Source organism: Acipenser ruthenus, chromosome 6 (genome assembly GCF_902713425.1).
Source record: "Acipenser ruthenus chromosome 6, fAciRut3.2 maternal haplotype, whole genome shotgun sequence".
Lineage (NCBI taxonomy): Eukaryota > Metazoa > Chordata > Actinopteri > Acipenseriformes > Acipenseridae > Acipenser > Acipenser ruthenus.
Window position 1 is genome coordinate 60,919,300 of NC_081194.1, and position 27,854 is coordinate 60,947,153.

Here is a 27,854-nt window from a genome sequence, read left to right on the forward strand (position 1 = left end):
AGGATGAATGGGCATGACTTAAAAGCATCTGAAAAATCCACTTTTGCAAGCCAGGCATGTGGCCTGCTGCTTTAATGGATTTAATAGCATTGGAAGAATTGATCGTGGGGAATTAGGCCGTTGATAGGCCCGATATTTTGTGGGTCGCTATTCCGATGTGTCTATTCCTGAAGACGGGGAATGGAGCTGGGAAGGGACCGGCCATAACTTATTTGTCCACCTTGGCTTGAATTCTCGGTGATTCAGGGCTCAGAGGAAGCAGAGCGAAGATTTTTGCGTATGAATGGGACAGAGGGGAGATTAGAAAGGCCGATGGAGAAACTAGACTGCAGGCCATTAACCACCCAGCTGCCCATTTATTTTGGCAATTTCCATGTTAAAAATGCTCTTCTTTTTTGCAGATTTTTCATTCTTAGCCCTCAAATAAGAAATTTGGACAGTTTTCAAAACAATTTTTGCTATATTTTTTAAAATACACACTTTTTTATTGTGATTATGATAAACGGAAATACAGTATTTCAATAGAATTTAAATAACAAAATAACAACAATGTGTTTACAATTGTAGCATTATAATATAGATCACAACGTAACATCATTTTTTCCCCAATGGCAGCATTATATAATATAAATAACATATTTTTTTACAATGGCAGTATTATAATAACATTATAATACTTGTGCAGGCATATCACTTTTTAGAAATTATTTTTTGTGTGTTAGATTTCAAAGCAGACGCACTTCAAACCCTCATCAATGCTTACGTCTTTATCTAGCACATATACATCAGAAAACCTGCATCGCAAATTTTCAATCACGTCATATACAGGATCTTCCCCAGTTTCAGGCATGATGTGGTAGGTGGGAACGGGGGCGGGGCCATGGCTTCCTGAGCAGTGGCTAGCAAGGGAGCCGATGACACGGAAGATACAGTGAAGGTGGGGGCGGAGACTGGCACATGCAAGTTGGAAGGAGAGGCTGCAATAGTGCATGGATGGGATTGTCCCTATTGTCCATGCCATCTAATGGTGTATTAATTGCGGACAGCGTGTTTGCAAATGGCTGCATGAACTGCTTCATATCATCCATGATTTTTTTGATGCAGCTCTGCCTTGGAATCTTAAGCTGAAGGTAACTGTTGGGCTTCTTCTATAGTTGCTAACGGCTCTGGGGTGGTGACGCAGGTGCTTGGAGTTGGACTGCTGAGCGAGCAAGGACGGGGTGGCGAGTGGAGCTGAGACAGACTGACAGAAAAGTTGAAATAATGCACCCGCTTGCTTCGGATGGGATTTGGATTCCCTTATCGAATAATGTTTTTAAAGTCTGGCAATGGGCCAGTCTTTGAAGAAAAGCATCGCAGGGAAGGAATCTTGTCGGTGTTTCCTTCGGAACAGCGCGGCTGGGAAGGCCCTGGGTCAGGGGCTGAAACAAAGAATGCCACTGGAGGGATCAGAATGTTCCGTGGATTTCCTGGGTCTGAGGAGGAAGATGTAGGTAGATCCATACTCTGTGTCGGGTCCATTCTTCGTTCGGAAATCAAGTCTGGAAGTCATGCTGCGAATTTTCAAGGCCGAGTCGGGTAGTCGTGCTGTGAGGTCAAAGCCAAATTGAAGCCGGATCAGGTAGTCAAAGGTTCAGGAGTTGCAAATGGAATCAGGGAAGTCAGACAGGCAAGGTTCATTCACAATAATCAATTTGGTTATTCTCTCTCTCTCTCTCTCTCTCTCTCTCTCACACACACACACACACTATACAGGCAAAAAGCAAAATGCAAGAGAAAGAGCTGAGCTGTGACTGGATTTAAATAGGGAGTCAATGATGATAGGCAGGTGAAATTAGGAAGGGCGAAGCCCTGTCTCACACCCCCTGAACTCCACTAAAGTTAACATAAAAAAATAACAAAACTTAATTGGGCCTCATGCACTAAACAGCGGTAACCAGTTTACCACACAGTAAGCCTGTTATTGTGAAATGACTTTGCACGCGAAATGAATCATGTGGAAAAAGATACCGCGTGAGTCATTTACATGCAATTAATAATGGTAATACATTGAAATTTATTCAAAGTATCTCCCCTAATACCGCGAGGGAGAGACTTGATATAAAAAACATATTTACATAAAAGTGCTAACTTTCCTAAGTTTACCGCTCATTAAAACACAATACAAATAGAGCAGACCACAAGTAGTGCTGTGTGGGAAACATGATAAACGCATATATCTGCTTTCAGGTACTGTATTTAATTTTTTCCAGGATTATTATTTGTTTATTTAGCAGACGCCTTTATCCAAGGCGACTTAGGGTGTGTGAATTATGTATCAGCTGCGAGTCACTTACAACTACGTCTCACCCGAAAGACAGAGCACAAGGAGGATAAGTGACTTGCTCAGGATCACACAATGAGTCAGTGGCTGAGGTGGGATTTGAACTGGGGACCTCCTGGTTATTATTATTATTTATTTCTTAGCAGACGCCCTTATCCAGGGCGACTTAAACAATTCCCTGTGTTTCACAGAACACTAGCCCTTAGCGGTCCATTTATTCAGCGCGTCTCAGGCGCATCAGGTCCAATTTATTTTCACACGCGCAGTTTATTTTAGACGCGCTGTTTAAAAGTATTTTTTTCACAGTAAAACAGGTTTAAAAGGCACTGAATATCAACAGGACACTCAGTACTGCATCTCCAGCCCCGCCCCACCCCACCCCTCGTTCGCTGTATTTTTCACATACCTCTACATAGTAGTGCATACCGATAAATCATCTCCTGATCACTCGTTTTATCACCAAACTCCTCAATAATGCGATCCAAGTCATTATTTTATTACTATAACATATAAAAAAGCTCTGCGCTGAGCGCTGGATGCAGAAGTAGCTATCTTGTTTGTTTATGTCCATGTTATCTATGTGGTGTCGGTGCTATCTGTATTCATGAGATACGCCCCCCTTTTTTCAGCTTCTCTCGGCTCCTATCAGTCACACTCGGCTATTGAATGGTTTTCTCGGCTTTTCTGGAGAAAAAACGACTAGAGCTGTTTTTTGCGACTTTTTGATGATGTCGGACCAGGTCCGACATAGGACCACAAAGGGCTAGTAACAAAATGCCAAATATAGGCTACGTAAGATGTTGTAATACTGTACATAATGATGATTCTGAAAATGCAACTTACCAAAAGATGACTGCAAGTGAACTGTATTACATAATAATTTCCTTTATTCCGATTCCAAATGTGTTGCTTTCTCAATGCACTAGGAATAGACAGTGCTGTATAAAATACTGTATTTTTTTCCATTATGACGTTGTACTGCCAAAACGGCCAAGAGACATTTGTACTCTTTTAACACATTAATTACACTGAATTATTTTGGCCCTGAAAACATTAGCATTTTTGTCATGGAAAAGACAACAGTGAGTACTGCACAAATTGTGACTAGCCTGTGCAGCACGTCGAAATCGCTGGATAAGCAGCTGGAAGGAGATCGAGGGCATGGACGCCACGGAGGACCTCCCTGATGAAGAGCTGCTGCAGGAGGATGATGAGGAGGAGAGTGATCTGGAAGAGCCCTGCCCAGCACTTCAACTGCAGGATAGTTTTGAAATTAAATAAATACAGCAAAATATGGAAGGTTTTTTTTGTCTCCCTCCCTCCCAAATAAAATTCTTAATATCAAAGTTTTATTTGTATATTTGTAAAATGCTTTTTAAAAAAACAAAACAAAACAAAAATATTTTACTTGATAACTTGTGTGTTGTTTCTTTATTTTTATACTGAAATATAAGTGTACCTCAAACTGGGCAATAATGTTTCCAATCTCACTTTTTGGCAAGTCTTAGCCCTGGTCTGCCTTTGCCATTTCGAAGTCTGATTTTTTGTAAAATACTATGCATTGTAAAACCTTATCTAGCTCTGCAACTGTACCAGATATTTCAATTCTGATTTCAGATTTGAAACCCTTGACAAATTGTGAAGCTACAATATGCTCTAAGTTTTTTTTCTATAAAACTTGGAAAGAGGTTGAAATTGGCAATTTTTTAAAATATGATTTATTATTTTTCATATTTTTCATAATTTTTTGGGAGGTGTAGCTCATGTAAAAAAAATCATCCCTCAACAAAATAAATTACATCCTTGGTAAGATATACTTAATGCCTTACACTTAGGTGTATTGGGTTTTAATTTCTGATTTAAGGTTCCAAAACTACAAGCGTTTAAACACAAAGTGTTCATATTTATGACCAAATATGGTCATTCCCCGTAAGCAGCATAGGGTTAAAAGTAACCTTATAAAACTGTATTTTTCTTTTAAAACACATTGTAATTTTATTACATGTAAATACTGTTCATAAACATTAAGCGTTCACATATAGTGATCTTGATCTACGCAGGCGTCAAATCTAAGGTGATATGGGGATACAGAAATCTGCGTAACACCGGACCGCCTCCCCTCATCCTACGGAGACCCACTGAAGATGTAGCTGGTGCTGCCTCCTTGGTCGCTGTCATTCTGACAAAGTGATAGCCGGACTATCTGTCCTTTGGAGTGCCCATATACTAAAATAAAGGGTGTGTAACATGTGCAGCATTTCCTGTGCTATGATGACTGGCAAATGAATAATTTAGCTTGCCTTATTTGTGCAATGATATTAGTGAATAGAGTGGTCACGCCTTCCTTTTTGTGCGCAGTATGGGTTTCTCTTGCCACACAGTATTTCAGGTAATTTACCACCGTTTAGTGCACAAGGCCCAATTAAGTGTGTCTCCTTTCAGAAAAAAAAACAACTAATTACACTTTAGAGTAAATTGTTTTGTGAACTTCTTCTGAGTTTCTTTGATTTAATTGGCATCTTCTCATACTGTGATTCAATACCCCTGATCAGAAACAGGCAGTGCAACTTCGGACAATAGAAAAGAATTGAAGAAAACCATTCATGTCCAAGAATTTACTTACCTGATAATCCAGGCTGATCATCAATAACTATAAACCACTCCATGGTAGAATATGTAGTAAAACTAAAAGAAACTTAGTAGAATACTTGAAAAACATTTCAACAAAGTATTTTTAAAACGTCTTCAATTACTACGTTTCTTTTAGTTCTACTACAGCATCCATATTAGTATGTTACGTGGTTCCTATTTAAAATGAAAGGGTTTTTTTTTTTGTATGGCTAAATAAATATGTGCAATTATCATAGCTATATTTCATGAAATAATAATTTAGTAATAATTTACACACAGCCACTGATACCCCATTAAAATACATTAATTTTCTCGTAGTGTTTTATATGTACAGTTGTGGACAGTTATGTAACATTAATAACATAGTGTTTATAAGTTTAATTATGGCTTTATAAATTGGTAGACCCGATACTGTATGTACACAGTAGCACAGCAGAACATATATAATTAAGATACAGATAATCAGATATTTCAACATTAATAAAATAATACGATCCAGAAAACATCTTTATGTATGGTTTTCACATTCGTAAACCATTCATTACATGGTATTCCAACATAAGCCAGCTATGTCATAAATACATACATATTAATAGTTAAATACACCTTCAACCATTATATATAGTTTTGTAAGAATGTTGGTATTTCAGCGGCTCTTTTTTGTGACAACATCTTTATACACTAATTTATACAGCATTTTAAGATGCTTTTTCAGCAAAACTGAATCCTTTAAACAACTCAATGGTCCACATTTTCAAAGCGTTTATGCCAGTCTTTAACTCCTATTTTTTGAAAGAGGTAAAACCGTGGTTTTACAAAACTAGAACCAAACAACGATTATCCTGTTTCTACTAGCCATGCTTGAGTGCACCTTGGCTAGTCCATCTGATTCTGAGGCGTTTCCACTCAGGCTCCGGTACACCTCCACGTGGACCCAAACTGGCTTTAGGAAGTACAGTTTCATATGTCACGCCCGCTGAGTCCCAAACTAGTTTGGGAGGAAGTACCCTTACGTTCTCTTACGTACCTAGATGCAACGTCACTGCATTTTGAAATTTTAACAATGGCAGACCAAAAAAGAACATGTGTGTTTACCTTGGGAAGATGATGAAATTAGAGCACTTATTAATGTATGGTCAGAAAGTGCCTACAGGAACAATTGCATGGAGCAATAAGAAATTTAAAAGTGTTTGAAAAGATTGTGAAAATCCTGAGAAAGGACTGCATTGGACTGCAATACAGTGCCATGACAAAATAAAGAAACTAAAAACACTGTCAGTTGCTTTCTGCTTCTTGGAATTGATAGGCAGATTACAATTGATAAGGCTGTTAATTAAATAGTATGTAAAACAAAAAGGAAAACAGCAACTTTCAATCTCCATGTTTACAAAACAGACGCTAATGCAGCCACTAAATCCCAGAATTCCGAGTGCCCCAGAATGCCGTTTGACATTTAGTGTACATGATGACATTCCGGGGTCAGCTGTACCTAACGAAATTCCAGTGCACACGCAGGCAGCCATCTTTAGCTGTTCCGCCTCGGCATGGCCAGGCAGAGGTGTACTCAAGCGTGGCTAGTGGAAACGGGCTATAAGTAGTATAACTCAAGTTCTCTGAAGCACTCTTCAATGTGTTTGTTTCTCATTGTATAACATTAACAAGATTTTTATTCTTACAAAAAATAGTTCACTAAAGACTGGAGGTAAAGCATTGAAAATGTGGCTCAATATTATTTAAACCCATTTTGCCAGGACTGTTAGTTTTACTCAAATGTCTATTTTGACGATTACTTTTTTTGGTCATTTCACTGCATAGCTAAATAAATGGAGAAATAAATCATTATATAAAAAAATATATATATACAGAAAGAACAAAGCAAAAAAAAACAAGCATTATAATGGACAGTGAGAATTCATGATACTATTACATGACACAGTTCTGATGAAAGGATATATAACTGTGGTGATATTTTTTTATAGGAAAACATTTGTAATGCTTTACTTTAAGTTTCATTAATAACAATGCAATTACACAGTAACTACAAAGACATTCAATTCTATAACACATGTATTTATGGTAAACCTCAAATCTAATTTAAATATAACTGCAAACGTGTATAGTGCAGTGAAGGTCATCTTTTGAAAGTAATATTTAAATGATAAAATACCCATATAGCTGTTTATGTATTTCCATTTTTAATAAAACATAAATTGGGACAGTATCAGAAACATAAATACAGACTATGATCAGCACTCAGGACAAAGCATTAACAGTCCCAGTCCCAACTGGGTTAGATTATCAAAAGTCTCTCTTATTAATGGAAATCAAAATAAAGCTTTACCAAAAAGTATGTATTATAAATAAGAGACTAATTTAAGTAGAAATTTTGATTTCAAAAGTATTTTAAGCTGACAATTAACCACAAGACCCAAGAAAAGTCTTTGTTTGCCAAATAGCAGACATTTTAAAACCATTATCAGTTATTGGTGGGGAATCTTTCTGTACGTAGGAATAGCATGCCATTTAAAAGTTTATGTTATATTCTAGAATACAAATCTAAATAAATAACATGAAACCACGTATCTGCATCTATCATTCAGTTCATGCTTTTGAGTACTGGGTGGCACAATAATATGACTCAATACACACAACATTCAGGAATTCCGTTTTTTTTTAAATGTCCAAAAATACCTGTTGCTGGATCACTTTTTCTCAAGGGTGGTAATTATTTCAGAGTCTCAGAATACATTTAGACAGTGTTTCGTTATTGTCTCTTTTGAAGTCAGACGTTTAAATTCCATTAGTCTGTAAAATGATTACTAAAAACATATTCTAATACAGCTGTCCATAGATTGCTGTTCAAGTTATTAGCAGCTTCAGAAAGAGTTTAATGCTTGACTTCGGCAGGATCCAACACCCTGTTGATGCATATTTTAAAAAAAACATTTTAGTAGAAAACAAAAGCCTCACCCTAAGCTTTGTGGATCTCTAATCATCATGAAGTCCACAAATAAACAGTGATTGCACTCCAGTCAACTAGCACACACAGACAAATACACATAATGTTGTGAAGTGATACTACAGTGGAATATTTCCAAGGTGAGAATTTACTAGAGGAAAAATTAAGTACAGCAGTTGCTTTCATCTTCGTAACATGCAATCAATAAACTAGATACTGTTCCCCTATCAATCTCAGCACGCATTCTAGGCTGGCTCTCCTAACAACTGCTAAATGAAGAAAGGATCAATGAATGACCTGACTTACTCATATTTAAGCTCCATGGTCTGTATAGCCATAATCCTATCTGTATCAGACGTGCTTATTACAATGGCATTAAAGGAAAGCTAACCAAGGTTTTCAAATCCATGTTCTCACCTCTTATTAGAACTCGCAACATCACCACCCGTCCCCCTTTTATTACATTTTGGTTCTTTGCTTGTATTTTATACTTTGATTTGGGATACAGAGATATTTGCTACTGCTGCTGCCTGGTATCTAATCACCTCATGTGTTTTTGGTCAAACAGGGCCTAGATGCACTTGCAGCAAAGGTATCAAGATTGTAGTGTATCTTCAAAATGTGAATACAAGTGAATAACTCAAAGATGACATGAATACAATAAAAGGGGACCAGTAATATGGGTTCAAGATTGTGTTAATAAAGCTTATAAGAAGTAAGGAAATAGGTTTAAAGCATTTGTTTGCTTGCCTTTAAACCAATCAGTAACAAATTGTGGTTGTATGCAGTTATCAGCTCGTCCCGTCTTACCATTCACACATGGAATTGTTAAAATTCTTGTTTCACCCAATGGGATGTATTTTAATAGTATAAACAGACACCCCTGTAACTCCTCCCAGGGTTCATTTAGTGACTTATATATACACAGCACTAAATACAATCACAATTATTATTATTATTATTATTTATTTCTTAGCAGTATTCAAATACAATACAATGTGAAGAACCCAGGATAGAGCAGTTTTAGAGCCTAATTTATCAAGGTATACCAAACTGTACACCAAAGTGCAATTTACATTATTTTGGGGGAATATTACAGTATATTAAACTGTTAATGTTACAGAAGATATTTCAGTTCAGGACTCAAAAGTATGCCATTGTTGTTTGTTACTAGTAATGTAACATTAACAGTTTTCAAAAAGATCTGTCCCTTAAGCGCTGTTTACAGCAGATCATAAAAATACATGTGAAGTCTAACATGGCAAGGATTTTTCTTCCATAACTGGTTGCTTTTAGTTGTATATTGTTACCTAATTTAAAAGATTTTTTTTGAAGTTTTCCCACTGATGATGGAGATGCGAATGTAAAGATGGGAGCCCAGCTAATAAGTTTTTTTGCAGGTATCAGTCTTTTAAAGACTGTCACCCACACCTGTGTTGTGCAGAATGGATAAAGGATCCTGTGGTGGCTTTGACAGACTCACTAAAGCAGAACCTGACCCAAGACTGTCACTCCTGCTGGAAGCAGGCTGATCTTCGGGATACAAATTGAACATTTGTGAAACTGCAACAATGTTAAAATATTGTAATAGTTCTGTGTTTTAAAGGATATAAAGCCAGGATAACAGGAATCGAAGTAAGAAAACGTATTAAAAGAACACCTGTGAAAAGTACTAGCTTTCCTTATCTGAGAGCTGCCGACACAGAAGCCTGTGTGACCTTGGGAGGAGAGAAAATAGGAAGAATAAGGGTTTTATTTAATTAACTTGGAAATGTGTTCACAGTTGAAATGATCAGAAAATCTTTAGCTAGGAAACATCTTTTTAAACTAAACGCAAAAGCTTTTATAAGCATTTCGATTTAATAGAAACAGTAAAACTCTCTGGAGAGAAATAATATGTTTTAAGTAAATTGAATCAGAATAATTGAACTAAAATAAGTATTTGTACTTGTTTAAGGTTTTACTAAAACAAGTAATAAAAATAGAAGTCTTGTTACAGGAAGACTGTAAAGGCAGAAAACAAGCATCTAATTTAATTGGCTTGAGAATGTGTTCACAGTAAAGTTTCTTATAAGAAAAAGAGGTCAACTTGATTTGGAAGCAGCCTTTAAACTAAACACAGGTATTCCAATCTAATTGAAACATAATTTAAGTGTAAAGGTTTTACTGTAATAGAAAACAGAAGTATTATAACAGAAAAAAACTGTTAAGTCTAAAAATGAGACAATTTAGTATAAACTGTGACCTAATTAAAAACCACTGTGACCTAATTAAAAACCATTGTGACCTAATTAAAAACCATTTGTAGATTCTTATCAGAAGACTTACTGAAAAAGGCCCCTCTGCTTTTGCCTGCATGAGCGACTCAATACTAGACCTTCGGAGATAAAGGAATTTTGGCGTCCAAAGCAGGATTTACTGGTCAGAAGCTGTCTTAGATCCGTGGTCTTTTTACCATGTATAATCTTTTATATTAACTAACAGAATTTAGTTAATATAAATTTATGGTACGAAAAATTTATGGTAAGAAAACAAAGTTAATGGTCTTACTCTCATTACATCATTATGCTATCAATACAATTAATGAGAGCTTGGTAGTTGCTTGAAATTAGGATCTGGTCCTCTTCTCTGTAGAGATACCGGTCCGAACAGTCTCTTGAATCTAGTAAACGTATGACCTAATGTATATTTGGGAAAGTACTTACAGTCGAAGTTTCTTGTTAATTAAGGTAACTCCGGTTAGAAAGTGGACCTCTCCGAATTCTTATCTATTGGTTGTCAAGGTCTGTTGAATCAGGGGATTTTTAGGTAGAGAGGAGCCAAGTTTGTTGAGCACACATTTGTAAATGAAAATAAACAAGTTAATTAAAACATAGTGAGAAGTTGATTTTTACTATTAAGAATTAAATGTATTTTAGACCAAGGGTAGAATAATTAAACAAAACTGGTGTTATATATTAAAAACATCTCTCTCTACTTCTATTTTAATAAGTAATAAGAAATGTATGGTACCGGAAAATATGTTATCAGTATGAGGATTACCTCATATATTTTAGAGATTAGAAAGGTAGAAAACATGAGATCATATCCAATTAATTTTAACCCTTTGCGGTCCTATGTCGGACCTGGTCTGACACTGCAATTTTCCCTTTCCGGTCCAATATCGGACCCTGTCCGACATCATCAAAAAGTCGCAAAAAACAGGTCTCTAGTTGTTTTTTTCTCCAGAAAAAGCTGAGAAAACCATTCAATGGCCGAGTGAGATCGATAGGAGCCGAGAGAAGCCAAAAAAAGGGGCGTATCTCATGAATACACATAGCCCCGGCATCACATAGATAACACGGACATAAACAAACAAGATAGCTGCTTCTGCATTCAACGCTCAAAGAATATCACAGACATTTGCATTTTTTTAGATGTTATAGTAATAAAATAATGACTTGGATTGCATTATTGAGGAGTTTAGTGATAAAACGAGTGATCAGGAGATGATCTATCGGGACGCACTACTATCAAGAGGTATGTGAAAAAACAGCGAACGAGGGGTGGGGTGGGGCGGGGCTGGAGATGCAGTACTGAGTGTCCTGTTGATATTCAGTGCCTTTTAAACCTGTTTTACTGTGAAAAAATACTTTTAAACAGCGCGTCTATAATAAACTGCGCGTGTGAAAATAAATTCACGTGCTGAATAAATGGACCGCAAAGGGTTAAAGGAGTTTCCGGGATGTTTAAAATATTATTCACTTAAAGATAAGAGCTGCCAAAACAGACCAAATGTTTAAACTGAATTAAGTCTTCTGACGCACAAAGCAGAGAAAAAGTTATATAAAAGTTGAGGCAAGACTCCAGTCAAGTATCATTCAGCTTGGTAAAACAAACTGTCTGGTCCATTCTCTGAGGATCTCTGAAAAAAGCTTGTTGCTGTTTGGTTGTATTCAGAAGCCTCTGCCTTCGAAGACAGCTCTTGTCTGTACTTATATTCTAAACAAAACTTCCATATATTAGGAGGTAAGCATGATCTTGAATTTATATCTCACTTATACTGAAGCATTGTTATAGGTTTATAGCTTTAGAGAGTGACATATTAGATGTTTTAGGATTTTTAGTGGTGGGCATTTATTAGCATTTCGCATTTCTAGCACAGGGGCAAAATATGTTATAACCATAATTGTTTGAAGTATTAACGTTGTTAAGTTTGTACAAGGTACTGGATCTCCCAGACTGCCTTTTAGCTTGGATCTGTAGTGGTCTGTAACCACTTGATCCATTTTTAAGCATTTAATAAACCGAAGGAGTACTGATAATGCTCTGAATCGTTGAAACTTCAAATTGAATGGGTTTGTGTGATTATTCTTGATTAAAGGTTGTCTAACGCATCACACTGTAAGCCAGTACATGCACTATGCACTTTAGGGTTTGAACCATCTATATATCTCCCTGTTAGCCTCCCCTGGGTTCTCTGATCAAGAAACAAAGAAGTGCTCAAAGTGACAGATTATTACATTCCAAAACTGCATAGACAATGAACCAGAATGCTAATGATGGATTCCATGTGTGTGCCTAGGTTAAATGAGAATTTGTGTTATCATGTCAAGCAGTGAAATATCAGAAGGGTTCAATAACCAATTAACATAGATGTGACAAGACAGTAAGGCTAAAATATGGTTTGGATGATAAAGTAATATATAAAAAAACTGCTATAACATTGATATCCAAATTGAAACCATTGGTCTTTTTCTTTAGTGCATCTAAAAACCTGATTGTATTTTCAGTTATTATAAAGCAAATTAAATGAACTGTAATTAAAAACGGAACTTCTCGCTCTGCATTAACAACTACTTATTATTCAGAATTCACCATTTAGAGCTCTGTTTGTCTCAGTTTTTACTATTATTTTAAAACCATAAAATAAACATAAACATGGATGTTACCCGCCCCTCATTTTCATGGAAGGTGAATGATTACATACTCACCATGCTGTCTTCTTTATTTAAATGATTCAGTTTTGTACTGCTCTTGATCGGACTCCTCCATGTCTACGTCGGAGTCGAAGAGTGAGTGGCCGGTATAATCTGTATCTGGGGTCTGGGAGCAGGAGAAGCTGTTATCGGTTACTTCTTCATCGAAAGTCTCAGTCCGTGAGTACAAGCCGTAGCTGTGCAGCTGTGTTGGTGTCAAGCTGTCCTCGCTGGTTTCATCATAATCATAAAGCAAGTCACCGTAGTCATCGCACCACTCAGGCCAGAACTTCCTCCTTATCCTCTCACAGTACATGGCCAGGTTAATAAGCTCCCCTGCAACAGTGTCCCACAAAAGGTTATCCACATGCACAGCATATGAGCACATGAGCTCAGCACATTTTCAAGACCATACAAACACTTTTTTAGAGCAACGCCCCCCCCCCCCCTCCCCCAGCAAAGAGTATATATCAACATTTTTTTACAAATGAAAATGTAAAATGAGTTAAATTCTGGAAAAGACATTATTAAACTTGTGTTCAAATAAATAGAGAAAAAAACATGTTTTTAAACCATTTACTGTCACAGACAAACTGCAGAACTGCACGATGCATACAATGTTAAAATGTATAAGAAATGACATTCACTGATTCGTCAAAACACCAGTACATCTTAACCTGTGTACAGATGGCATCTCGTGCAAAGAACACCACAGCACAATTCAATTGTAAAAAGCAAACACCTTTTCATAGTAATTCCTCAGTCCTGTCATTTGTGTGATTTAAAAACTACTTTATTTTGTTTTTCCAGATATTATCTGTGTATGAGGAGCAGGGTAATAGAGCTGGGAAAATGAGTGGAAAGGGTAGGAGGGTTTCCAGTTTTCCAGAGAAGGAAACAGATATGAGTAAAAGAAAATGTTATTAATTTGGGAAGATCTTTTGGTGAAGTGGTATGACTCTTTTTAATTCCGCAGAGATAAGTTATAATTCCTATTGTTTTCATTTACAATCCTCAGTTGTCCTAGTATGGCAGAGAACGGAAATTGATGCATGCTGTCAAAATGAGTTCTCATGTTTATTTAACCTTTATTTAAGCAGGAAAGTCCTGTTGAGATTACAATATATTTTTCAAGTGTTTGTACTTTAAAATCAACAAAAAATATATATATATATTTTAAATAAACTATTTTGTAATTATCACCAAATGCATATGTATTTGAGTTATAAAGATTTGTACTATTTATGCTTATGTCCTTGGTCATGCAGAGTTCAAGTTTTGGGATTACAAAGACTAACTGCACCATCTTGTGGAGAAATAATGTTTTGCAACTGTTGATAATGAGTATTTTCATATGTTTACCACAAGTGGCTGTTTGTCAGAGTTTCTCACAATTTCTGTAAAATTTGAACAGCAAGAACAAAAAAAAGCATATGTGCTTTACTAAAGTATATATTCAATGAACCCTACATGTTTTTCCACAGGCTCACTATAATGTATATTGAATGTATTCTTACTATTACAGACTGCTTAGTTTAAAATCATGCGACTGTCGCAATTACTGAATTACAGTAATTGAGTACAGTCCAAAAACACCTTGACTCGGGCAATTTTTAACTGTTTGTGAAATCAATGTACAAATATTCAAACCTATGATTACTGATAATGTTTTTTTTATTATTATTATCATTTAAAAATAACATTTAGGAATTGCCTTTTTGGAAGTGAGAATAAAAGGATTGTTTATAAAAGCAAGATTGCACACCCGATTAAGGAATTCAGTCACTGGCACAGAGTTGGAAAGAGCTTGGTAACATTTCTCAACAGGATTCCTATAATCAATAGTATAGAGAAACCAACTATTTTGTGGTCACACATTACCTTGTTCTATTTTAGATTGTACAATGCAAACAGACAGTAATGTTTGGTGAGATACAGTACATTACCCTTAATCAGTTGCTCAGGTCTTGTCCCAGGTAGTGTCCACATAGCCTGAGCCAAATGCCCAAACACAGTGGCATCTACTGTGGAAAGTTGTGGTCCCATTATATATTTTTTATCACCTGAACGAAAAGAGAAAGTCCAAATGTAAAATCAAACCATTAAATAACGGAGGGAGAAAGTCTGTTAAGGCTAATGGGGAAAAATAATCAGTAAACATTTTTTTATTTTAAATTAATATTTAAATTGATGATCCTTGGTATGCTTTACATGATAATTGATTAGTTTAACATGTTATATAATGATAATGTAAAAATATCGCTCTTTTTTATATTTCTTTAGGAATTGTAAAGTTTATAAATGATGCCCAGATCAAGTGTCCTGACCTGTCTCCAGTTTCTAAATGCATTTTGTACTTTGATAAAACACAGAAACACATCCAAACTTCATGTTAAAAAAAAAAAAGTAAATCTATAAGCATATATGTGCAATATCAGTTTAAACTGTCACATTTATGGTGAAGAAAAACTAAATTTGAATACTGACCGAAGACATTACTATTACGCAATTGCATCTGTACTGTTTAAGCAGATAGCAGTATTAGAAGGGCATTTCACCTGTGCAGTCTATCAGTGTACCAGCAGAGGGTGTAAAGAGCAAATTACTGGGAGAGGAACCTAATCAGATAATTCCTAATATTATAACTGCTGAGACTGTTTCTAATTGATCATATCAGCAAAACAGCGAAACAAGTCAGTGGAACATTATCATTGTAGTGTAGTAGTAAAAAACAGCCTGCAAAGTGCTTTTCTAGTTTACTGTTATCAGTTAAAGAAATAGGAAAAAACCACACACATACTGTATGAGGGCATGCTAAAATAAACCAGTGCTTTGTGTGTGTCCATCTTAAACCTTCAACCACTGAAGAGGTCTGTATATATCTCAGGTAAAACTAATAAATAAAGTAGATTTGTACCTTTAAACTTCAGGACCCTGAAATGTGTTATTACATGTATTATGCTACATAAATGCAACTATGCTGGATATATGCAAGATATACTACCACACCTAATAAAGTTGCTAATGTCCTCATGTCTTTTTCCATCAGTGCATAGATTTCCTCCTTGGAGAATCGCCCTATCCCATGTCCATACATCTCCCGCTTCACGATGCCTCTGGTGAGGTGACTGAGGATCCACTTGAGAAGGTCACTGAGCGGGCCTGAGAGGGAAAGCATCTTCTGGGTCTCCTGGAGATTGTCAACCCACTGGCAATAAGCAATAGTCCTGGAATTGACACAAATAAAAGACAGTTAGATACCAGACTAGAGTTTTCTGAATACAAATCAAGCACAGTGGGGTTAATGTCTGGATTAAATGATGGCCACCAATATTTCTGTTTTATTGCCATTTCTAAGCATGCTTTCTTCAATCCCTTGTTATTATTATTATTATTATTATTATTATTATTATTATTATTATTATTATTATTATTATTATTATTATTTATTTCTTAGCAGACGCCCTTATCCAGGGCGACTTACAATCGCACACATTTTTGTTAAAATGTGTGTACCAAGGTTATGAACATCAAACATGTAACACTGTATGTGAGTGTGTGTTCTGGCTGTAACAATATGTAAAATGCCAGAGCTATTTACTGATTTAAAGGACAGTGGCTTGATTAGATATTTTTAGAGCATTTTCTTAAATGCTTTGCTAACTTTTCTCCCACACATTGTAGCGATCAATGAAAACTAAACCAATATTGTGAAGCACACTTGAAGTTTAGCTGAGCTGAGTTTGATTCCTTACAACATTATCACCCAATACCTAATATCAGTTCAACAAAGTTAATAGCATTACAAGAAACAGCAGTGACCTGAACGTACTGTATGCATGTCCATACTGAAATAAGCACATACTGTATCTGCTGGAATCTGTTTTAATAAAAATGCATAATGAATAACTTGGTTTTTAGCTTTTTTATTAATCCAAGTACAGTAGTAAAAGCAACAGTTACTTAGAAGTACCATTTTACATAATAAAGGCTGTAACCCTAATATATTGCTGCATGTTTTAGTTGTACATTAGTAGTAGTAGTAACATTGCACTAATATCTTAGCTGTACCAAGTATTGTCTTACAGCAACAATGGAGGTGTATTTCTTATGTGTGTGTGACAGAGAGCAAATGAATCCTAGTCAACAATCTCCCTCCCAATCTGTGAGGGCACTGTATAATCGGAGCAGAGCGCCCCGTAATGGATGATTTGCCGGTTCATTCCAGGGTCAGTTGGAATCCAGGAAGTGGGTGGGGCCATGATACCAGAAGTCATTGCCTTAATGCGGTAGGCGATGTGTCAGTCACGGATTGGAGGAGACGTGATTGGCCGTGCCACCGAAAGAGGGCATGACGGAGGGTATTTAGGGGAAGTGGCCCCAGCAATCTGTTCCTTTTTGATGTGGTTACCACTAGGACCAAGAAAGGAAGTAATCAATTTGTAAATTGTGAGTGAAGTGTTTTGTTTGTTTTTGTAACTGTGTATATTTGTCTTTGCCAGACGGTTAATACGAATCCGGGAGCTGCCACTTCAAGCCGGTGCTTAACCCGGACTGCACTACACCTGTGTTCAAACAAACACCACTGTTTAATCACCGCACCTGCACCTACAGCACTCACTGTCCGGAGACGTGTCTGTATCTGTGTTGTGTGCCTGTGTTTTTTTTATTATTATTTTGGTACTGCAACTTTTATACGCTGGCAATACCCAGAGTTGGGTAGAGCCAGCATTATTATTTCAACGGTCAAGCCGACCACTAAAGAAAATAAAAAGAAAATACTTGAACCATGAACTTTGTGTTTGTCGTTGTCTGGAGCACCTGTATCACCCTTTCACCTACGCACTGCAACCCACATGTTCACTGTGTGGAAAAGCTTTTATGATGAGCTTATTTTAAATGTTAATGGGAAGTATTCTGCTCCCAATTTATTCATAAGGGCACTGCAGTGTGTCTCAAGATTTTCGTTTTACTTTAATGAGATATACCAATAGTGCCATTTGGGAAGTACAAAGTGAAGCAGGAGTACCATGAGTGCAAAATGTAGTCTTGCATCGCAGGCCTTCCAAAGGTACATTGTCAATAGATAAAAACATGAACAAAATAATGGAAAATGTGATTCTATATAAAACATAAAATACAAACATTTTCTGACACAAGGCTTTAAGAACCACTTGCAGGTCTGCAATATCACTGTTATCTTGGCTGATAATTCTTGTTGTTGTTTAGATTCACTTAGTGTATCATTTGTATGTTTTTATGTCATCACATCCTGCTGACTTTTTAAAACTCAGAAGTCTAATGCACCCCTTTAAAACAGATCTCTAAAAATGATGTCTAACCTCCAAGTACATCAGTGTAACCATTAACCTGTCCCCCTACAACACTCTGCACTGTCTGGATGCAATAAATACATGAGTAAGAAATAACACAAAAAACTGAGTGAGTGTGTCTGTTTAGAAGCAAGCCCCCAACTCCAGGACTGTAAATATTGTATTGTATTCTCTTGGGTACATTTCACCTAGGGATTGCTTGAGCCCCATTTTATTTAGCTCCCTTAGTTGATTGGTTGACTGATTAAGCTAATCACATCCTGGAAATCAGGTGGTCTTTGGTAGAGATGTGGTCTGGAGCTTGGACATGAGCTTCAGTTATTTTGTGCAACAAAGTATCCAAAGAATTGTTGGTTTATTTGAAGAGGTAAAGGCTTATTGTCTGACCTAGGCTAAGGCAAAAGTAAGGCTAACGTTAAAACCCACTGAATTCTTGTTTGTGAGATTTCTGTCTGCCTGAAGACTCGGCTGTCCTTTCACAGTGTTTAAGTTTTAAAAAGTCACCGGGGTGGATTCGAAAGAGATCATGATAAACAAAGTGAAAATAAGAATACAATTGTTAAGTGTGATATTTCACATAGGGAAAGACAAGATCTACTGTCCTGCCACTAAATGTTACATATAGCTACAGTATTTGATGCAAAAAATGTCATAGCTTCTCTTAAAGAAACACACAATGTCAACTGAGAACCTGCAGCTTAGGCAGCTGGTGGGCCTACCTTCATCTTCTAAAAGGAGGGAAGCCATATCAAATTTTCCTCTGAACTATTTGCTATGAAAAGATGAGAGAGTGCAGTAACAGATCCATTGGCAGTATTTTGAAGAACAGTAACTGGACACATGAAAGCTATTCCAAATTGTCAGCTTAATGCTCTGAATCTGGGTTATAGCATTGTATAGTATTGTAATGCTTAGGGCATGTCTAAAATGCATTTTACACACCATATAGATGCAGCAGATAACTTGCAGATTGGCTGGTGATACATGGTGCTGGTAACCTTAGTTTCAGCTGGGAATAGAGAGTTTTGGAAATTCAAGTGTAGTTAAGATATTCATTAAGATACCAGCTTGGATCTCAGATGAATTCTGCAGTATTTAATGTAACTGTCTTAGTTTTTCATTATTCTGGTAATTGAGTAATTACCTTACACACAAAAGAAAATGAATCGGTTTCCAATTTTACAGTATGGAGCACTCTGATGGTCTGTCTGCATTCCTTTGACACTGGCACTCTTTGCTGAGTATCTGGATGTTTGTATGTCAAGTTATACCCCCATAAGATCACTTTAATGAATTAGTAAACCTGCATAAAGGAATGTAACTGCTGAACTGAATGTATCTAGCATACAAGAATAATACCAGTAATACAGAGTAAAGACTTGAACTAGACATAAAAACAGCAACAGTAAATGGCTGAAGACTTTGACCTTTACCTACTAAGACAATTACTCAGAACAATACATTAGATACCAACGCTCTCAATCACAGCTCATTTACATTTATGGAGCCAGAACTTAAAGATCAACTTGGTATGGTTAGACATATCATAAGTACATTACCGTAAAAAACTTTGTATAAGTCAATTTTCTAGGAATTTTTGGGGGGTCCTAGTAAAAGGGGAGTGACTAATACACTGGTGCAATGTATGCGCCGTGTGTCTAATATTAAACTACTGTACCAGCGCCACAATGGGATTACTACAGCCACGGTCATGGCTCACGCAAACTTTTCTCAGGATCTACGGCATTCACGTCATGTTACTAGGTAGAAACACAAAACCACTGTTCTAATTAAAAGTTTGAATTCTCAATACCCTTAGTCATTTTGAATGTTAAATGCAAGCTTTTAGACTCTTGACTGACCTCCTCTAGACCCAGACGTGTGTAAGTGGAGAAAACAAATATAGCTACTGCTAACACAATAGCTGAATTTCCTTATACCTTATTCCCACCCTCCCAAACCATTGATTTGTCAACATTCAGACCGAATCCGCCCCTTGGATCCGTAGCAAACAGCTATTGGTTAGAAAGCTGAGTAAACTTATCAAGGCTTCCATTCGTTGTAAATGCAATGCAATATTAAAATGCAGGTGTCTTTGAGACTGGATAAAAGTAGGATAGTCAGACAAAAAACGAAAATGCTACACAACGGGTTTGAAATTGCGAGTTGCTGAATTTGCTGAAAAGCATGGCAATCACAATGCTAAAAAATGAGTTTGTGACTGGAGAGGAAACAAATACAAATTTAAATATGGCGAAAGAAAATAGGTTAATACAGATATGTTGTAGGGTGTATAACTTGATTTTACTTACTGGTGCAGTGTTAATTATTACTTTTTAAATCTTTTTAAGTCGGCAATTATGTTTTGTATTTTAGCCTGTCCCCAGTTTGGTTATGCCCAATCGTAGTGTTTTACTGTACTGGTGAATCTCAGAACGGATCGTACCAATTTTAATATTACATTATGGTATATAGTAAAGGCTGGTATTGCTTTGAGGTGAATACCGCACAAATGCTTATATCAATTCTAGCATTTGCATGGTGTAAAAAGACTCAGAACATTTACAATTTTTCAGAAGGTCCTGATGTCCTGTAGAAGAATGAGTCCTGTGCGAATCAGGATTAAGAAATACATCAGTCAGAAATACCACAAAGAACCAATGTGGTATTTGTTACACTCACTAGGAGCAGTGTTGCAGGGGGACATATTAATGGTAACACTCTGGTGGACCAGCTGTTCTTAGAGAGAAGACATGTTTCAGTGACTATAAATGTCGGTAAACATTGATTTCACTGCACACACTCAAGCCGATGAAAAAATATTTCCATCGATAATAATCCTAATTTACAGATAGGCAAAGTAAGAAAAATGCTGCTTGAGAATTTATTCCCATCTTGTAAAAAGTGTTGTAATGAATGCTGCATAAAGCACGTACTTACAGCTCTGTTAAAAGTACTGGCTCCAGCGTTTTGCAGACTGGAGCTGCAGATAATTTATGCAGCATTCATTATGTTGGGGTCACATCTGAGGAAGAGCTTAGCAATTACGTTTGCGGCGGGCGGCTCAACAGCACTGTCGTGTAACGGAGGCCAAGTTTGCTGTTTTATTTCAATAATGGGTCGCAAAAGAAAGTCACTAGAGGAATATTGCAGTAAGTACCCTGACCTTTGAAATTTGAAACTGTGAAAAAGTCTGGAAAGGGAGACAAAGGACATTTTTGTGCTGCAAAGTTTGCAAAACAGAAATCACTTGACAGGCAAATCGTATTGTTGTACATTTGAACAGTAAGTCTCATCTGAAATTGAAAGAAAGGCAAGCAAGGTTAACCCAGGCTTCAAAGGAAGCCTGTTTGGGAAGAATGAGTCAATGGATTTTCCACATGATCTGGTGTGCCCACTGTTCTTTGAGGCGATTCCAAAAACTCCCCCTCCCCCCCTCCATAATTTAACGCAACTGTGGACATTTAAAATCGATAAAAATAAAAAAAAGAGCTTAAAAATAAACATCTACATTATCCCTCGAAATTATAAAAAAATTCTAATCAAATTCTGCCAAGCTTGCCTATAGAAGCCAGAGGGGTGCTTGAAACTTTGTAATACAAGTACATATTACATACTACCACCTGGAACTGAACCTATATTTACCTACATCCACAGCATGTACTTGTAAAATGCTAGTGTGACAAAAATGCATATATGTGGATCAACGGCCAGATTCCTTTGCATATCCACAAATTATTTTTGTTAAAAATGTCCTTACCAAGTTTCATCACAATTGGATTAGTTGTTCACTTTAAAAGTAAATACAGGAACTTAACTGCCTTTGTTTATTATTATTATTATTATTATTATTATTATTATTATTATTATTCCTTTTGCTTTTTCTGATGTTTATCACAGTGATTCTAATAGCAATTATTCAAATTCTATGCTTTTATTTATTTAATGATGAGTCAGTTTCAGTGTGCTTTCACCTGAGTTCAGGAGCTGCTCTTTAGTTCTAGCAGCCTGCCACAGACATATGTAACCTAGGCTAGATCAGCCAAAGTGTCTTTACAGATGTAAGAGCCAGCACCATCTAGTGATCTGCCTCTTTGCAAGCAAGTTTCCTTTAGTTCTGCTGTGTGCATGAGATGGTGCTAATGGTTACTCATATGCCTGTGGTAGGAAAATAGAACTGAACTCATAGTCAAAGCACCTCAACATAGACTTATCAAAAAATAATAATTATTATTATTTGTTTATTTAGCAGACGCCTTTATCCAAGGCGACTTACAGAGGCTAGGGTGTGTGAACTATGCATCAGCTGCAGAGTCACTTACAATTACGTCTCACCCCAAAGACGGAGCACAAGGAGGTGAAGTGACTTGCTCAGGGTCACACAATGAGTCAGTGGCTGAGGTGGGATTTGAACCAGGGACCTCCTAGTTACAAGCCCTTTCCTTTGTTTAATATTATTAATAAACACAGTATTTAAGTAATTTATAGACAAACCACTTGAAACATCATAATAAAGAAGACAATAAAAAGAGAAGAAAATTCAATTGGAATCTACTTACTCTAAGATTATTTTTCGAAGGCAACACAATGTGGATACAAAAAAAATTCTGACCTGAAAATACTCCTGTCCCCTTTAAGAAGTGCAAAACAGCTAACTTGCTGTACTGGTGGTTAGAGTAGAAACATTTCAAATTGTTTTATGTGACATATGTTTGCTACCCTGAATTGCCAGAGTTTTCACATGCATCTGTTCACAAGGACATTACCAATATACTGGACTTGCATTTGGATTGTTAATTTACAAAACAAATGCACAGAAAGTAAATGTAAAACGATTTATTCAAAAAGGTTAAAGAAACAGTACCGGACTCACCAGTAAAAGTGCTCTTCAACCATTCTAGTCACTGTTCTGGACACCGCTTTCTCATGCGGGTTCAGGTTCTTGTTTAAGTTTACTCCGAGTTTATCCTCTAAAAAGTCAATAATGAATTCAGTGCCTGACACTTTCTCGTTGTTGTATTCAATCCACGGCATCTTCCCTTGAGGAGAAAGTTTGCCATCAAAATAATTCTGCAGGAAACACAATTGTAATAGGTCACAGTGAATCCATCATACTACCAGGCTGTATGTTTACAACATCCAGCTAACAAGCTGGAGAATTGGAGAGACTGCATGTCCTGTAATATATAGTAGAAATCCTTAATATCATTTCTGTTTGTTTACTATCCCATAATATGTGTTTTTAATCATCATTTACTAGTGTTTCTACACAATATTTGACATGATATACCTTTAAGGCTGTCGGAAGAAGCCTGAGCCAGGTGGGATTTCTGTCATGTATAAAAAACAGCCACTAGGGATTAGCATTAGTAAAAATGAGTTTATCAAGAGATTTTCCATTACAAATCTGTTAACAAACTCACTGTTTCAGGAGGTAGAACTTACCCATGTACACTCCTAGTGGTCATTTTTACTAGCCTCATTGCAGAAATTGCACCTTGCTCAGGCTGCTAAGAGACTGCCCAAAAATTAAAATAGACTGATGACTTTATTTAGATCTGGAAGAAAGAGATCAGCTGAAAAGGCAAAAGACAAGGTTGACTATCTAAGGGTAATGACTGCTGCAGAAGATATGAATGTTATTATAAACAGAACACATGTTTTTTGCGTATGAAAACATTTTTTGTATGCGATTTAAGGTATATATATATATTTTGAGTCTACATCGCTTAGGCTGCTTGAAATGTATGTCCAATGACCAAGCTACTCAGAACCTGATTGGCTGAGATGATGTGTGAGTTTTATAGTATACAGTAAGTGTATATTTAATGGAACCTTGATTATCTGAAACATTCGCAGAGTGCCTGCAGTATGTATAGCTTGGTTGGGTTGAAACGTAAAAACTGGACTGAAAATAACGGACCAAAGTAATAAAATATCCTGGAAATGAATGAAGCCAGTACCTGGTAGGGTAAATCCACCATTCGAAGGTATGTTTCCATCTTCAAGCAAAATGGTGATAAACTAGGAGCTCCATTCTTTGGCCTTGAGAATTGATGAAGAATAATTGCATCTTTTGAATCTACCTTCTGCTCCTTTCTGTAAAGCAATGTTTGTTGGGAATTGTTAATATCACAGCTCTTAAAGAGTGGGTGGCTTCAGCAATCAATCTGACTGTTTTTCTTTACCTTTCCTTTTTCCTTTCAAAGTGGTGCTCAGATATTTCATTTTTATAATTTCATGTATTCACTAAATAGCTTTCAATTAAAAATATGCTTTTTTAATGTGCTTTTATATCATTGGTTGTAACTGGAGTGTATAATATATTTGAGCTATTTTGTTTTGTTGTTAACTTTGTACAGCGCTCTGGGATGCCAAGGTGCTCTGAGCGCTATATAAAAATAAATGTGTATTGTATTGTATTGTATTATTAAATTCACAACTGGCTGTGTACCACTAGAGTTGTGTAATAACTGCCCCAGCGATACAGGAATATCTGCAATATACTATGCATACCTCCGTTCAGAGTTGAATGGTTACGTGATGTGACCCCTTAGAGTTTATTATTAAAAGTAAAATTATATTAAAAATGTTAATGTTCCAAAACTAGTAAAAACAAGGTAAACAGGTTTTTTTTATTTTATTTTATAAAACACTTTTTATGAAGAAAAAAACTTGAAACTAGTGAGAGAAAACTATTGAGGTTTATTTAGGACTAGAAATTCCTCTTTTCAAGGTCTTTATTCCTGTTGGACTTTTTCTATATAAAAAAAACTATGTACAATGCACAGTGACGGGGCAGTGAACTGCGTATATTTTACAGAACACATTTACTAGGCTTGGGCAATGACTGCATAGAGACCCCCTCTGTCCAACAAAATGCCCTCGAGGAAGTGAGGCCCGGACCTGGCGAACTTCATCAGCCCTCAGAGGGAGACACCACTGCAAAGGTAGCAACAATCAGATAAAATGTGAATGCTCAGACTAGATATTAAGAGGGGCTGTAATTAATTACAGTAAGTAACCCACTTTCTGCCTCCTGAACCAAGCCCAGTCTGAATTTCAGACAGATTATTTGAAAACTAAGAGGAATTTAAAGACAGGGAACAATGTTCTGTATAAATTTACTATTTGACCTCTCATGACTTTCATATCGAGATTATACAATCTCTTAAGCATGATTTAGAATCAAATTTAGGTTAAAATGCAATAAGTCTTTGTATTAAAAAATGGAGTGCATCTGTCCTAAACATACAGTTCACACAATGCTATATTTACAACAGGAACTGAAGGTCACAATCAATTCCAAGGTGGAGTCCTTACGTAAGATTTGTTAGTCTCAATAACACAATGCAGGCCCATTCAATACAATAGATGTGATACTTAGATTACTTCAGAGCCCATAGCTCTTATAGTGAAATTATCCTGACTTCTAACAGTTGTGTTTGTGAGTTGTGTTTTGCTCATATTTTTGGAGAGGTAAATGTGTGTGAAATATATCTTCCATAAAGTATACAGACAGTTTTTGTTTTTTTGTTTTTTTTTGGTTTTTTTTATGACATTGGTTTAAATAAAATTATTAATTAAAATGCAACGACCCTGTAAATAAATATACTGCATGTAGAAAACTGTTTATGGAAACAGCGTATTATAGAAACACTCCCTGTAACCACCTTGTGCCAACTAGCAGTGGTATCCAGCTCATAGAAGTCAACTGGCTTGGCTAACTCAGTACACGTTTCCATAATGCTGGTTAAAAAAAAGAAAATAGTGAAAATGATATAACTAGTGATAATAAGAACCATACACCCCTACATAATTCTATTGAGTTTTGAATCTGGCCAGAATACTGTACCTCAAATAGATTGACTTCATAGCTGAGAGAAACTAATAAGTGAAAAACAAACTGAACATACCGGAAAGTATCGTAATGATCCCATTGTAGTAAATCTAATCTAAAACTACACCTCTGCCATGTGTATAGGTGGCATGAAAGGAGTGTATTTAAATACATGACTTGCCTTTTATTAGCACAAGCAACTTTATCACAACTTTTCCATTTTCTTCTGTGACAGATTGCTTCTAGTCTACACTTCACTTTGATATGCAGATATTTCAAAGACAACACAATAGAAGTAGAACGCGCTGTTGCTTTCTGTTACAAAAGCACTTCCTGTGCTGTAGGTCATTTTCACTCCAGTGGTCTGTTATCAGCCAAACTGTACAGGAAGTGACTAAATACCAGACATTGTTTGTCTTTTTACAGAAGTATATTCTGAATTCAAGTATAAAAGACAAGCAAAGAACCAAAATATCTTCAACACCAGGGGACCACTGATAATGCTGCAAATGATGGTGATGATGCATGTCAGTTCATGTTATTATTATTATTATTATTATTATTATTATTATTATTATTATTATTATTATTATGAACTTGTCAATAGCATCACTGCTAACGATTGCATTATATTTTTGGTATTCTGTCTGGAGCTTGTATAAGGGCAGTGTTGTAATGCAGGCCTTTAACCCTGGAAATGTAAACATACTGGGCTATATTTTTGCCACAGATTTGCAATACAAAATGCAGACACCACATATATTTTTTTTGTTTTAAAGTATTTCTGTCTTACACACTCTTTCCACAGTCATAATACTGTGGACTTTTTTTTCCCCAACAACATACATGTAGCTGTTATTACTAGCGTTCCCTCCCTCATCTGTACAGTGAATACAGTTGTATAAGCTGTCTTCTTGCCTACCTGATGGCAAGCAGCTCATGTAAAAGATAGGCAGCGGCGGCGAGCAGGGCACCCCCGGTCAAATACAGAGTTTTCTTCCACCAAGAATCCGACCCCAGCCCCGACATGATCCCGCTGTAGTCCTGCAGAGGGAAAGTGACGATGTAACCATAAAAGGAATAGTGGTCACCACAGCTACAGAGCCCAAAGGGAAAGCTTTGATTCCAGCTCAGATCAATCACACAAGACCGGGGTAAAGCAAAACCAACACCCCAGTACATTCTTTGTCTGATTCGCCACCTGGTACCACAGTTCTCGTTTTTTTACGCTTCATTAAAATGGTTGCATTAGTGTTAATGCATCGAGATTAGTAGTTTCAGATGTAAAATACGAAAAGACAGCATTTTCCTTGCTTCGGGTCTCTGCGCCGGGATGAGCAGCATCCTCCCGCAGCCGTTCTCCTCCTGCTGCTTTGTCTATTCCAATGGAAGCCAGTGATGTCATTGAGTGTTATTGATTCTGTACAGACTAGGAACTAGAGCACTCCCTCTGCCGAAAAAAACACACCTCTGGAACAAAAGCAACACGCTGTAGATTATGGACGTTACACAATCGGTGTTTATTTATAGCTATTTTGAGTATTTATTCATTTTTTGTATTTCTCAGGTTTGTTTTACAGTATTGATATTGTATTATGCTTATACGACAACTACAACTAGGACTACTAATAATAATGAGTAGTAGTCGTAGTAGTATGTATGTATGTATGTATGTATGTGATTATTTTATTTACTAAAGATCTTTGTAACATGTAACGGGCCACTGACATGCACAGATTATTTTATACCGTTAAACTACAAACCAAGTTTTTTTTAACAGATGCGTATACATGTACCTTTTCTGCTACTG

The 27,854-nt window shown here is 36.5% G+C and overlaps 1 protein-coding gene across 2 annotated transcripts; it reads right to left on the reverse strand.

The window, feature by feature from the left end:
* faxcb (failed axon connections homolog, metaxin like GST domain containing b) lies at positions 1-27,442 on the reverse strand. Of its 2 annotated transcripts, none has more exons than XM_059025620.1 (7): positions 26,967-27,442; positions 24,168-24,303; positions 23,078-23,274; positions 15,881-16,098; positions 14,818-14,934; positions 12,887-13,207; positions 1-1,587 (listed from the first exon to the last, which is right to left on the reverse strand). In XM_059025620.1, the coding sequence occupies exons 1-6, from the start codon at positions 27,224-27,226 to the stop codon at positions 12,900-12,902; spliced, it is 1,236 nt and encodes a 411-aa protein (XP_058881603.1). In that variant the 5' UTR covers positions 27,227-27,442; the 3' UTR covers positions 1-1,587; positions 12,887-12,899. The 2 variants fall into 2 exon arrangements, with proteins under 2 accessions (XP_058881603.1, XP_033873152.2); XM_034017261.3 differs by lacking the exon at positions 1-1,587 and adding an exon at positions 5,449-7,872 and having other exon boundaries at positions 26,967-27,441.
* Between the last annotated feature and the right edge of the window lie 412 nt (positions 27,443-27,854).

Coding starts and splice junctions, on each gene's coding strand:
- faxcb (XM_059025620.1), bottom strand. CDS start 27,226: ATGTACTGGGGTGTTGGTTTTGCTTTACCCCGGTCTTGTGTGATTGAT. Junction 16,099..23,077: donor GTTGAAGAGCACTTTTACTG/GTGAGTCCGGTA, acceptor TGTCAATTCCAG/GACTATTGCTTATTGCCAGT. Junction 14,935..15,880: donor GACATTAGCAACTTTATTAG/GTGTGGTAGTAT, acceptor CTTTTCGTTCAG/GTGATAAAAAATATATAATG.